Source organism: Podarcis erhardii (assembly GCF_964252035.2).
Source record: "Podarcis erhardii genome assembly, chromosome: 11".
Classification (NCBI taxonomy): Eukaryota; Metazoa; Chordata; class Lepidosauria; order Squamata; family Lacertidae; genus Podarcis; species Podarcis erhardii.
The window spans coordinates 37,125,336-37,138,622 of NC_138501.1; the positions used below are offsets into that span (position 1 = coordinate 37,125,336).

General features: G+C 41.9%; 1 protein-coding gene and 1 pseudogene across 3 annotated transcripts in view; both read left to right on the forward strand.

The window, feature by feature from the left end:
* The first annotated feature begins 5,591 nt into the window (after positions 1-5,591).
* Positions 5,592-6,088, forward strand: LOC309352288 (small ribosomal subunit protein uS11 pseudogene; annotated as a pseudogene). Its single transcript has one exon. The product of its transcript is annotated as a small ribosomal subunit protein uS11 pseudogene (transcript).
* A 2,351-nt stretch (positions 6,089-8,439) lies between these two features.
* SLC38A9 (solute carrier family 38 member 9) overlaps positions 8,440-13,287 on the forward strand; it is a 42,020-nt gene continuing 37,172 nt past the window's right edge. The window contains exons 1-2 of one of the 2 annotated variants that reach the window (XM_081881519.1): positions 8,440-8,681; positions 11,705-11,852. In XM_081881519.1, coding sequence (XP_081737645.1) covers positions 11,749-11,852 — 104 coding nt within the window. In that variant the 5' untranslated portion in view covers positions 8,440-8,681; positions 11,705-11,748. The remainder of the gene's footprint in view (positions 8,682-11,704; positions 11,853-13,287) is intronic. The other variant, XM_081881518.1, reaches the window with a different exon arrangement.

Below are 13,287 nucleotides of genomic sequence, written 5' to 3' on the forward strand. Positions count from 1 at the left end.
CCAGCCCCTTGCCGGGGCTCCGGTCACGTGCCGCTTTCGCCTTCGCTGCCTTCCTCACCTCCCCGCAACACCCCCACCAATAAGCAGGGCCGCTGGGGCTCGGGAGAGCTGCTCAAGGCGCGGGAGAGGGGAGGTTAGGGCAGTAGCGTAAAAAAAAAAAAAAAACGGAACTCCCAGCCTGCGCTTTTGACGTAGCGCAACTCACCCAATTCCTTTTTTTTTTTTTCCTGCGAGAGTTGCGGTTTGTCGCCGCGCGCGCGCGCATTCGGGGGGGGGGGGGTAAAGACGAAGACTTTGCCCTCAGGGCGTTTCCTAGCAAACTTTGTGAAGGGTTTTGTTTTTTGTTTGCTTGCTTGGCTAGGAATGCAATCGACGCAGTGTGCTTTATTTGGAAATCCAGCCCCGTCGGGTTAAGCGGGGCTCGGTGCATCCGCTCTTAGTTAAGTGTCCATAGCACGGCAAAGCCTTTGTACTTTGCCAGCTTTCCTGCTACTGCTGGTGGTTTTGGTTTCGTTTCTTTTATTCCTGGAAAAACGAAAGTCTCGCTGTGCCTGAAGTTTCGTTACTCCCCACAAAACAGTTCCACAAGCTTCTGGTTCGTGCTATAAAAAACTTGGGAGTTCATTCCGCCCCATTGCAGGAAGGGCGTGCGTGGCCGTCTGAGGCAACAGGAGGGGACAGCTTGGTGCTAGTTAATTATTTGTAAGACTCTGAAAAGTTCCAACTTGCTTGCCTTCAATTCTACTTTACCTTAAAAAAAAAAAAAAAAAAAAACCAAACCTGCTGCCACAATAGGGCTTGTTTGTTTTAATTTTTGGAACCTGCCAGGTGGTATCAGTCGACGTCTCCTCAGAAGTAAGTCCCTCTTGAGTTGCTCCCAAGTTACGCACAGGATGGTAGCTTCAACAAGATAAGACCTGCTGAGAAGTGAAGTGGGAGACGTGGTGTGCTATTGAAGACAAGCTGGGCTCAGCTACATCCGGTACAGTATTCCCAAAACGGCCCCAAAGTTGTGAAAGGCACATTTGTTACAGGAATTCTAAGGTCTTTTATTTATATATATAAAATAAATGTTCATAAATGTACAAGGCAAACATACATAAGTATATAAACCATAGTATAGAAATAGTACAGGAGAACAATCCTGAAGCCATTTTGACGCTCCCAAATTGACCTCAAATATTTCTCTGCAAGGAGGAAGGAAATGGGAAAAGCTTTCCAATTATATTTGGATTGTAGGGGCTTACACCTCCCTGTAAATACAGTCTGGCAAGTATCTGTTAAGATGAGCACACTATCAATATGCGTAACAGATTCAGGAACTAAGTACCGGTATTTACCATCTCAAAGGAATGGCTAGGATGCCCAGAAAAGGCAATCAGATAAGGCATTATCAGGTATCCTGGCAGACAGGAAAGAAGCAACATAACTCATTTCTGCTGGGGACAACCTCTTCCTGTGATGTATGTATGATATTTTGGGGGATAGTCTTGATCTACAGGGTAGGCAATTTCAAAAGTATATAAGAGTGGGGGACCCTGTCTCAACAGTTTAATAAAGATCATGCTTACTAGCTGCTTTGCTTCTCAATATTCTTTGGTTGGCCCGCCCTGTGGAACGCCCTTCCAGCAGATGTCAAAGCGATAAACAACTACCTGACATTCAGAAGACATCTTAAGGCAGCCCTGTTCAGGGAAGTTTTTAACATGTGATATTTTACTGTATTTTTGGTTTCTATGGAAGCCGCCCAGAGTGGCTGGGGAGGCCCAGCCAGATGGGCGGGGTATAAATAAATTATTATTATTATTATTATTATTATTATTGGCATCTGTTATTTTCTCCTATCGATAGAAAACCTACATAAGGATTCTATACGGCCTCTTGGATACCCATAAGGGATAAAGGAGCAGTTTTTCCTTATAACACACTAAAACCACAGTTTAAAGCAGAGACAGAGGAAACAGCGGGAGCAAACGTGAAAAAAGTGAAAATATAAAAAGGACCAATGTGCAAGATCTGGTCTACTGTATAACAGGGAAGGCTCATGAGTGTGCTTGTACACCACCGCTTCCTGCTCTGTGAAGGCTCGCTGCAGACATGTAAAGTCACTATACCAATAAACACAATTTCTGGTGAAGGGAACAAGATAAGACTTGCTACTAGGTGCAAAAATGAGATGTTCCTTTGTCCTAGCAACCCTCAGCACAACCTGAAATAGTTTCGGAGCTGGGCCTAAGGCTGCCAGACACCTGCCTGCATTCCATTAATAATACAAACTAAAAATGTTGGAACTTTGACATCATGCCCAGGTTTCCATCTCCTCCCTCTTTGTTTACCTATAATGTAGGTAGATAGGAGGTCTGGAGCATTCAAAAGCTTGCTATTTTGTGATACTTTGGTTGAACCTAATGAAGTTATTGCTTTACAATGGTTTTTTAATTATTTCTACTGGACTAGCACAACTCCTTTTGATTCTCCTCCATCCCCCTTGCTAAGGAATTTTTACCTGTCTGACACAAAAGCCAGATGCACTGCAGGGCCATATTTTGCCAGTACTGTAATAAAGGCGCTGGCCACTTTTGTTGGCAGACTGAGCATGTGCCTTGGAACTGCAACTGCTTTGCTAAGGAAGATGAGTAAGTTATATTTTGGGAAGGTTTGTCTTCTATAAGTTCTAAGCAACCTGAGTTCCCCAGAACTCAATTTAAAGAAGTTTGTATAAACTTCTGTGAACCACCCTGAAATCTTGTGATGAAGGGCGGCATGTAAATTAATTAAATAAAATTATTAATAACAATACTAATAAATTTACTAAATAAATAATACAGGGGTGAAAGTATACCTAGAGCATTTATTGTTAGGAGTGCCACCTTCTTCAGGTAGGAGAGCATTTAACAGATTGGATGCAGAAATTCAAATTACTTCGTATAAAAAGTTCTGCTGGTTAAGCATTTATTTTACTTTTAGTACATGTTCAAAGGCATATGAATAATTCCAGGAAAATGTGACAATCCCCTCTATGCCTATTGAGATGACAGCTTTTTCCAGCTGGACTCCCAGGAAGTATTTTCTAGTTAAGTTCTAGGGCTAAAACGGGTGGGGTGCCTGTGGTTATAGCCTCAATCAACCTTTGTCAAACATGTGAGAGTTCATATACTGAGGGAGGATATGTGTCATGATAATGTCCCTGGACTGATGTTGCAAAAGATTGCAGAAAATAATTTTGCAGTGTTAAGAGTCTTTTACTGTAACACATGACACATTTAAGAATTGCTGACACGGATGTAATTTCCTCCTAATCACAAAAACATGTTCAGAATTATAGTTAGCATTGCAGACTCTAGCAAGTGGAGCCCTAGAGCCTAGAACAGCGGAATTCAAAGTATACTACAATAAAATGCAATTTAAAAAAATAAAAGAAGCAATTAAAATGATAATGCATCTAACACAGGCATAGGCAAACTCTGGCCCTCCAGGTGTTTTGAGACTACAATTCCCATAATCTCTGACCACTGGTCCTGTTAGCTAGGGATGATGGGAATTGTAGTTCCAAAACATCTGGAGGGCCGGAGTTTGCCTATGCCTGATCTAGCACATTGAATTACAATTGCTACAACAGGAGAAAAACTGTTTGGTGGTCTGCCAAGTGGCCCAGATCAGTGGTTATCAAACTCCACCCCCACCCCCCACACTTGAAAATTGTTGAGAGTTTTGGCAGACTATTTCATGATATTTTCCTGTTTGTTGTAATGTGCTGTGCTTGATGCTATATGATTTCTATTCATATTTTTACACACAATTTTGTGGTTTAAGCTACTAATGAATATGCAGTCTTAATCACCACCATCCTGATTATAGTTGGTTTCAGCCAGACAGCAGAAGTTGATGACTTCCATAGAATTCAAAGCACAATTATACAAAGCTCAAATTAAATATAAGACCTATTAAATGACCCAAGGTAAACTATTCAGTTCTGATATCTGACAAATCTGTTCTTTATAAAATGCTAAAAAAATGTCTCTGGCTTTGCAGGAATGGCTGTATATATGTGTGGTATGGATCTCTTCAGCAGATCAATACTCTCTTTGACTACTTTGTCTCTGGCCATCTGCTGCTTTTACTCGCTTTTGGTTCTGACTGGCTCCTTTTGCCAGCTGATTGGCAGGAAACAATTCAACTGGCCAAGGTAGCAGTACTGTGATGAGAAAGCATGCACTGTTGAATTTCTGCCAGGCATGCAAAACTTGAAGCTGGAGATGATGATGTACACATAAACACCCACTGCTTATATGCCAAAATGGCTTCTAAGCAGTTTACAACAATAAAATCAGATACTCAGGTTGGGGGTGTTATTATTTATTGCATTTATATACCAACTTTCTGCCAAGCTGATGTACAGTTTTGTACTAAAACAAAACATGTATCAATATAGCCTGGGGCTGAGGGTCTTTACCTTTCTGCCTCACTCTCTTCTACTTACATTGGAAGCATATGTGTATGTGGAACCCAGCAAAAAACCACACACGACTGCTTCTTGCACACAGCGAAAAGTGCTCTTCACCAATAAGGATTGTGCCTCTTTTGAAAAAATAATTGGTTGCATAACAGATTCACCATGGCAATTCTCCACAAGTAGCAAAAGCAATGTGCAAGTTTGCTTTTCAGCTCTTAAATCTGAAGTATATACTAGAGTGTGTACTTTTAGTATATTCAAGTGTCAGCTCAGCTGAATGGTGGCGGTTAGTATATAAAAAAACATATATGCGTATGAGTTTTTGTGCTGCATAATTTATTGATTTATTAAATTTGTATACTGCCCTTTATCTACAGATCTCAGGGTAGCTGGCAATATAAAACTACAAAATACATGATAAAAGCAAGAATTAAAACAACAATCAATAACCTCCTCTCCCGCATCCTACGTTTAAAATGGGTATCGGATAGTAATCAGCCAAAGGCCTGGCTGAAGAAGAATGCTTTCATCTGACATCTAAAGGTATATAATGAAAGTGTCAGCCAAACTTTCCTGGGGAGAGCATTCCACAAGTGGGGTGCCACTGCAGAAAAGGCCTGGTCTCATGTTGCTACCCTCCAGAACTCTTGTGGAGGCATATGAAGAAGGGCCTCAGAATATGATTTGCAGGGTCTGAGTTGGTTCACCTGGAGAGATGCAGTCCTGAGCCATTTAAGGCTTCATAGGTCAAAACCTGCACTTTGAACTGAACCCAGAAGCTAATTGCCAGCCAGTCAATTATAAAATGCATGTTGCTGTTACAAATGAATCAAATAAAATTAATTCAACTGAAAACAACAAAACGGCAGAGAAGACATCGTAGTGGTGGCGTGGTTCACCAAGCACTAATCCAGACTAGCTGCCTGGGGCCATGTGTGGGCTCCTGGAGAGGTACCTTCAGCTGATTTGTTTTCTTCTCCGTGGTCTTTTTTAAAAAATAAACCTTGGCTTAGCTTGGTGTGGTTGCAGGTACAAAAAGGTCCAGGGAGAAACAAAGCAGCCATGAGTTCCTTCCTGGGAGCTCACAGGTTCACATAGTTCCAGTAAGTCAAAGTTTGACTTGCCTTCTTGTACAATACAGTCCAGTACAGTATAGCTCTTCCTTTCCGGTGTGGGTCGCTGCCTGCGGAGACATGCGAAAATGGCACCTCGTAAGGGTAAGGAAAAGAAGGAAGAACAGGTTATCAGTCTGGGGCCACAGGTGGCTGAAGGAGAGAATGTGTCCATGTAACTGACCTGTCTGGCAAGGAAACAATCTGCCAAGTAACTGGTGGCATGAAAGTGAAGGATGAGTCTTCTTATGCTGCTATGTTGGCTGCCCAGGATGTAGCTCAGAGATGCAAGGAGCTGGGAATCACTGCCCTTCACATCAAGTTGTGGGCTACAGGTGGAAATAGAACAAAGACTCTAGGGCCAGGAGCCCAGTCAGCCCTCAGAGCTCTGGCTCCATCTGGCATGAAGATAGGGCGCATTGAGGATGTCACCCCGTCTCTTCAGACAGCACTCGCAGAAAGGCTGGTCGCCATGGTCACCGTCTGTAAACAGTAGCAGTTATTTTTCATCTTTAAAGCTTTCCAATAATAATAATAAAAACAAGCCAGCCAGTACATATAAAAAAGATTAAAATACAGAAACCCCAAAGCCAGAAATAACATAGAAAGCTAGTATAATTATTTCTGTAATTTAGAAACTTAACACGAATCCCTTCAGACAGCAATAATGTGATAACATGGGGAAAGCTTTGCAGAACAACTAATAAAACAGACTGATGTGCTGACAATTATAAATCCACCACTAATGCGCTATTAATGTATCAATGACATGTTGCAGAATACACCAGCCAAAGCAAAATAAACAGTCTGGAGGGATCCTGTGTAGAAATCCAGGAAAATTTTATTGCAGTTATTTGCAAGGAGCATATTTACCCACAGACTCCTCAAAAAGTAGAAGCAAAGCAGAAGTCTGCTTGTGTGGGGAAAAGGTGAAGTTTTAAAGTTATTTTAATTTGTGAATGCTTCCTGTGCTAAAAGGTGGGTGGGGGAGCTTTAATATTATTGTTCCATACTTCAAATTGGGGGTGTGGCTGAGATATATCACTTTCCTTTAAAGGTCAAGGTAAAGGTAAAGGTACCCCTGACCATCAGGTCCAGTCGTGGCCAACCATATAGAGTCCTTAAGTAGGTTCTTTATTAGTAGGAGAAAATAACAGAGGCCAACCAGAGAATATTGAGAAGCAAATCAGCTAGTAAACATAATCTTTATTAAACTGTTGCAACAGGGTCCCCTGCTCACCCCACACAGGGAGGGAGGAGAGGAACCTAGAACAATGATATGAAAGCTCTTATATAAACATTTGAAAACTGCCTCCTCTGTAGCTCAAGACCACCCCCCCCCCAAACATACATACATATACCACTGATGTCTACAGCAAAAAAACCTGTCTGCCAGGATACCTAGTAATGGTCACTGATTGCTTTTACCTGGGCATCCTGGCCATTCCTTTGAGATGGTAAATACTTAGTTCCTGAATCCCTTACGCATATTGATAGTGTGCTCAGCTTAACAGATACTTGCCAGACTGTATTTACAGGGAGGTGTAAGCCCCTACAATCCAAAGACAATTGGAAAGCTTTTCCCATTTCCTTCCTCCTTGCAGAGAAATATTTGAGGTCAATTTGGGAGAGTCAAAATGGCTCCAGGATTGTTTTCCTGTACTATTTCAGACACGTGGTTTATATATGAGACCTTAGAATTCCTATAACAATATTATGCCTATATCGCAAGGGTGGGAATTAACAGTGGCATATAAAAACCCTGCAACATAGTTTGGCATTGTCATCTCCTTATTGCAAGCTGAATGGGGTAGACGCTGTGTCACATAAGAATAACCTTGAAATATTCCAGTTTCTATCTTAATTTCTAAGATGGTGGGGCACTGACAATAGCTGCTTACATTAAATACCTGTTAATGTAACAGAGTTTTTAATATCTTAGTGAAGATTGGGAGAAGGGATGCAACCATCTAGTATTGGGGGGGGGGGGCTGAAGTTGATAAGCTGACAACTTAGGGGGGGGGGCTGGGGAGAGTCTTTTCAGAAATGTCCGACCTTTATAGGTGAAATACATCTCCGAAACCGGTCTCCAGTACAACCCTGCACATTTCCCACGTTATCAGGATTTCTTTCATAGTTGTAGATGCTTTTGGGAGCCTTGTGGCACCTAACAGATTTCCTTGCGCAAGCTTTCGAGGATATCACAGGCCACTTGCGTGGTGATGTCCCAACCTGTGTGTGTATGTCCGCAAATGTGCATTGCGTGTGTCTGTGCCAAACTTGGGTCTTTGATCCGGGTAAAATAAAGCCTAGCTTCGCCCCTGTCTCCAGAAATCACTGCACATGCATTGAAACCGGGGAACACGTCAGAAGAGGATATTATTATTATTATTATTATTATTATTATTTTGCTGGTTGAAAAGGATAGAATACATTCAATTTTACAGTATATTAAACTTCATCTAACTTGAACATAGGAACGGACCAGGCAAAATAAATGACCAATTTCTGAAGCAGAAATGACAATTTGGCTGGTGCCATTATGAAACTGCTGGCATTTTATCATGTTCTTAACATAATATTGCCTGTCTATTAATGTCAGAAGAGATTCTGTTCCAAAACAACTCCAGATGGCACATCTGGCAAGTCCCCTTTGTGAGGAAAGGACTGGAAAATGCTAATCACTGTATCTGCCATCTGCCTCTCAAAATGAACGGGTTGCACCCGCTTCGCTCCTTACACAGGCGCGCCGTCCTGCGCTTCCACCCCTCTTAGCAGTGGGAAATAACGAGACCTTAAACTCGAAAAGGGAAGCCGGCGTGTGTCACTCTTGAGATGTTATATCTCTGCGGCTGGCTGTCTTGTGGGCTTAGCTCTATGAGCGCAGAGTAGGAGCCGCTCTATGTCGACATCTCTATGGTGGATCCCATGCTTCGGATCCCGTTTGTTTGGATGGCGGATGTGCCGATGGAGGACTGAGGGAGTCCGCTCTATCGGTGCTGAGAGCAGCAAAAGTTCTTCCTGTTTACAGCTTTCGACTGGAAATGACTCAAGCGAGGCAGCAGCCTCGTACCGGTGAATGGTGGCAGACTGAGATCAGGCGCAGCGGAGTCCAGGTACAGAATCTGCATTAGATTTCATTTAAACTTGTGTTAAATATATATATAATAATAATAACTCATAAATACACACATACACACCCCGAGCACCAGCCTTTAGACTGCAGTCCCTGTGCATCCTTATCTAGGAGCAAGGTCCGCGGAACTCAGCGAGACTTGCTACTGAGTAAGAGCGCGAAGGGGTCAGTTGCTCGTGTGCTCAAGTGCCTGCTCTGAGACATTTGCAAATAAATGTGTTCTCGGTTGTCAGAAGAAGGCAACGGCGTTATTTAGCTAAAGAAAACAGGAGTCCGCCTCTTTCTTGTTCTCTCCTCAGATCTCATGTTAAAAGAGATCTGCGGGATTTTGGTAGCGCAACAGAGGTTTTTTTAAAAAATCGCTCCTTTATTTGGATGGGTGAAGGAAAAGAATCCAAGTTTGAAATCTCAAGTTCTGTTTGTGGTAAATGCTCCACAATAGCGACAACGTCAGCCTGTTCGTGCTGATGAGCTTTAAAGATTTATCAAGGGAACTGAAAACTCTGCCTATGGTGTAGCCAGAAGTAAAGAATCTTTAAGTCCCACTAATTTCGGGAGAATGTTAAATATATCCCACACTGCCCCATTGAAATAAATGGAACTTAAGCATGCTTCATCTTTTGTTTGGATAATCGTCCTTTAACAAGGCTGGTTTGATTCTTATCGCTGCCAGTTCCTTAGCTGCTTTACCCCACTGCAGGGTCTTTGTACCCAGAAATAAGCTTTGGGCACCCCCAGATCTTCAACTGCTGCCGCTCTGCATGTTTTGGGGAACAAAACTCTGTATGAGTTCATGCCTGAAATGCATTGTAAGGAATAGGTTTTAAAAGCTTTGACATGCATGTTCAGACAGCATTACGGCATCTCCCTCTGTCAGTAGGATATGGTTTGAAGTAGCTCAAAACGGGTGGGGTGTGGGGTGGCCAAGAGCCCATTTCCTTTTTGGAAGTGGATAGACAAGGATAGGCAAAAAGGAAGCTTTGGAGCAGATGGTAGAATTCTGGAAGGGGTAGCAGAAGTGTATGATTTGTGTGGGCCAGGGCTTATCTTGGGGTGTTAAAGGCTTAATTCCTATGAGCTGGCTTGATGGCACAGGGTAAAAGTGTCCCTCTGCCCATCCCCCCCCCATAAAAAGCTGGGAGATCTTTTAGGGACAGTCTTCCAGCCAAGCAAATATATGATCTGGGCAGGGGTGAGCATTTGTTTTTGGTCAAAGGCTACATTATATCAAGAGTAATCTGGCTCCTACAGATTAGAATTTCTGATTCTATGCAGGTTTGCTCAGAATTAAGCCCTATTGTACTTGATGAGGTTACCCTCAAGTAAACAGAGAATTTTGTTTAAAATATATACAAAAAAGCAGAGCAGCTACTGTTCTGGAAATCAAGTATATATTATTCAATGTTGTCTTTAGTGTGTTGCACATACAAATTATTCATTTATGAAAATAATTATGAATCACCTTTCACTCCAGAAGGGGGCACCAAGGTAATTTAAAATTTACAGAAGCCTACCAATTTGTTTTCAGACACCTATTGGTTTGGAGGGATATTTCTCCCAAAGTCATACAGCTATGGAAAGAGTGTTTTTAAAATATTTTAATCAAATAAAATACTGTTATTTCCAATTGTTCTGAAGCTATATAGAAAGAGAGCGAAAGCACTGTTAAGTATAAAATTACAGGGGAAACAGACGGACAAGTCTTTGATGGGGTGGGAAGCATGGGGGCAGTTTTAGATGGCATCAGGGTCGCCTGCCTGTGATTTAGGGTGTTCCAAAGCTTATTTTGAAGAGCAGATATTTGCAAACATGTTTATTCAGATTGCTTACACACATCCGGTGTTGAACCAAGCAGCAACTTCCTCTTTATTTGAAACAACTGAGATTTTGAGATTTTTCCAACTCAGATGTTGACCTCAGTTTTATGGATTATGTCAGTTAAACTTTCAGATGCTATTGTGAAGATTATGTACTAACATACTTAACATAGTAGAGGATTAGAATTTATTCAAAGTGAACATTATTAAATGCAAATCAGGAAGGGGTGTAATAAAAAACAGACCTACAGGATATTGCAGCTAACAAGCTTTGAACTTGCAACTCCAAAATAACTCTACGCCTCCTCTCAAGGAGATTTCCCAGAAAAAACTACTACTATACATTTTTATAGCTTTATACAATCAGCTTAAAATCAGGTAGCTTCCTCAATTCTGTGACCGTTAAACATCAGCACCAGTATTTGCATTGTTATCTTTTAACTTCCCATGACTCCGATTTTTCTACTCATTGAATCAGCTAGTTTCTGGGGAAGGGGTTTCTTATCAGTTAAAAATATGCTGGACCTTCTGTGGAACATGGATTTCTATTTCCAGTCTTCCACTTCTCCTGTAGAAACAATACACTGAGACCTAACCTCTCCTGATAGTATGTTAAATTTTCCACACTGTTTTTCGGTCATTGTCCCACTTGAACATTTTACTACTTAGGCTATGATCCTGTACACTCTTACCTGGGTGCCATTGATCTCCATGTGACCTACTTCTGTGTAATCATTCACAGCATTGTTCGTCCAGAACTCCTGTGGTTTAATTTTTGAATGAAAAATAAACCAGTGTATTTTAAAGCCCTGCCAATGGGGAACAATCATATAAATTGTTCATTTAAAGCAGGCATGGGGAATCTCAGGCATTCTAGTTGTTGCTGGACTTCCAGTTTACATCAGCCCCAGGCAGCCTAGCCAATGGTCGGGATAATGGGGTTTGTAATCCAACTCCTTCTGGTGGACTACAGTTTCTCCACCCCCAATTTAAAGCATTTTGCCAAAGAAATGTCAAAACATAAATCTTAGATGCTTATTGAAAGGTTATCTATTCTACAGTTAGGCAATTTTAGACTCGGAGCTTAATAAACTTAAGGGAGGTCCTGTCTTCCTGAAGAAATAATATTTTGAGGAAATGTAGTGTTGATCACTTGCAGTAACTTACTTATTTCACTTTCTTTAAGGTTATAATATTTTACTGCATTTGGTAGAAGATTGTTCTCCAGATATGGAAGAAGATACTAGTCCTCTTCTGGTCCCTGTTGGAGGTGATGAAAATGACATTGGAGCCCTCAATATTCAGTTTAACCCAGAAGACTTTAAATACAAAAGGTGAGAGGAAATAAATACTTAAGATCTCTTTTACTGCTGTTCATTAGTATTTTTGGTCTGGCTTCATATTTTCTTCATTTTGATGCTACTTCCTGCAATTTATCCTCCAGCTCAGTAACCTCTTAACTTGAATGTTACTTGTAGAATGGCTACAACAGTTGTGTTGCATCAGGATATCTGCTGGATTTAGGTAAAATGTATTATGATTTGAACTGAATAGGTGTCTTGCTGCTGTCCTCTGTAATCTAAACGAGTTCCTGAGTTTCCCACATACCGCAGCAGTAGCATTGATTGGGTAAAAGTCGAAAGGCATGTTTGAGTATTTGCCTGAAGACACAAATGCTAAACTTGTTCATAGAGATGGAGCTTGCCCATTGTCCTGGTATATGTTTCCTGACTGCTCAGGCAGGCAGGAGTACTTTGAGCAGGAAAGGTCTGCAGGGTTTTTTGCGGGGTTTTTTTTACTCTCATTCACCTGAACATGAGTAAAACCATTTGTGTGATCAGTGATCCTGACAAAGCAGGCTCCCCTGATCTATTCACATTCAAGCAAACTCCCCCATGGACCTTTATTGCTCAACACAGACAAGGTCAGGAGATAGGGCTTGCATGCATTTCCCCACCCCCAACCCCACCCCCCCTTACACAGATTCAGGCAAACACACCTAAAGCTTAGGAGCATTGAACATGCCTTTAAGTTAAGTGGCATTGTGTTCTCTTCCAATCACAGCTTGCAGATGCAATTTGCAAAGTGCAATACAGTGGTGCCTCGCAAGACGAAAAGAATCCGTTCCGCGAGTCTCTTCGTCTAGCGGTTTTTTCGTCTTGCGAAGCAAGCCCATTGATGGCTTAGCGGATTAGCGCTATTAGCGGTTTAGCGGCTTTTAGCGGCTTAGCAGCTTAGAAAAGGGGGGGGAGGAAAAAACCCCCGCAGGAACTCGCAAGACATTTTCGTCTTGCGAAGCAAGCCCATAGGAAATTCATTTTGCGAAGCACCTCCAAAACGGAAAACTCTTTCGTCTAGCGAGTTTTCCGTCTTGCGAGGCATTCGTCTTGTGGGGCACCACTGTATCAAGGCTTGTTGACCCTTCACAGGGTCAAGCTCCAGAAAGAAGACTTTGTGATCAGCTGTGATTTGGCGTGGCTTGATGCAAAGAGAAGGCAGTGCTCCTGCACCTTTAATCATTACGCAGAAGAGGGAATTTAGGCAGGTGTAGCTTGTCACAAGACCTGATAAATTATGTGTGTGAATCAGCTCTAAAAAGCAGCAGAGGTGGGGAATATAATTTTGCAGTAATAATTAGCAGTGTGTTTTTGGAAAGTTAGGAAGCTTGTGGCCCACCAGCTGATACTTTTTGAGAATACTTGTTCTTGTAGCCTTAGATTGATGTGTGCTTGGGGGGTAATTTGCTATACGTTAAAAGAGCATACAGTC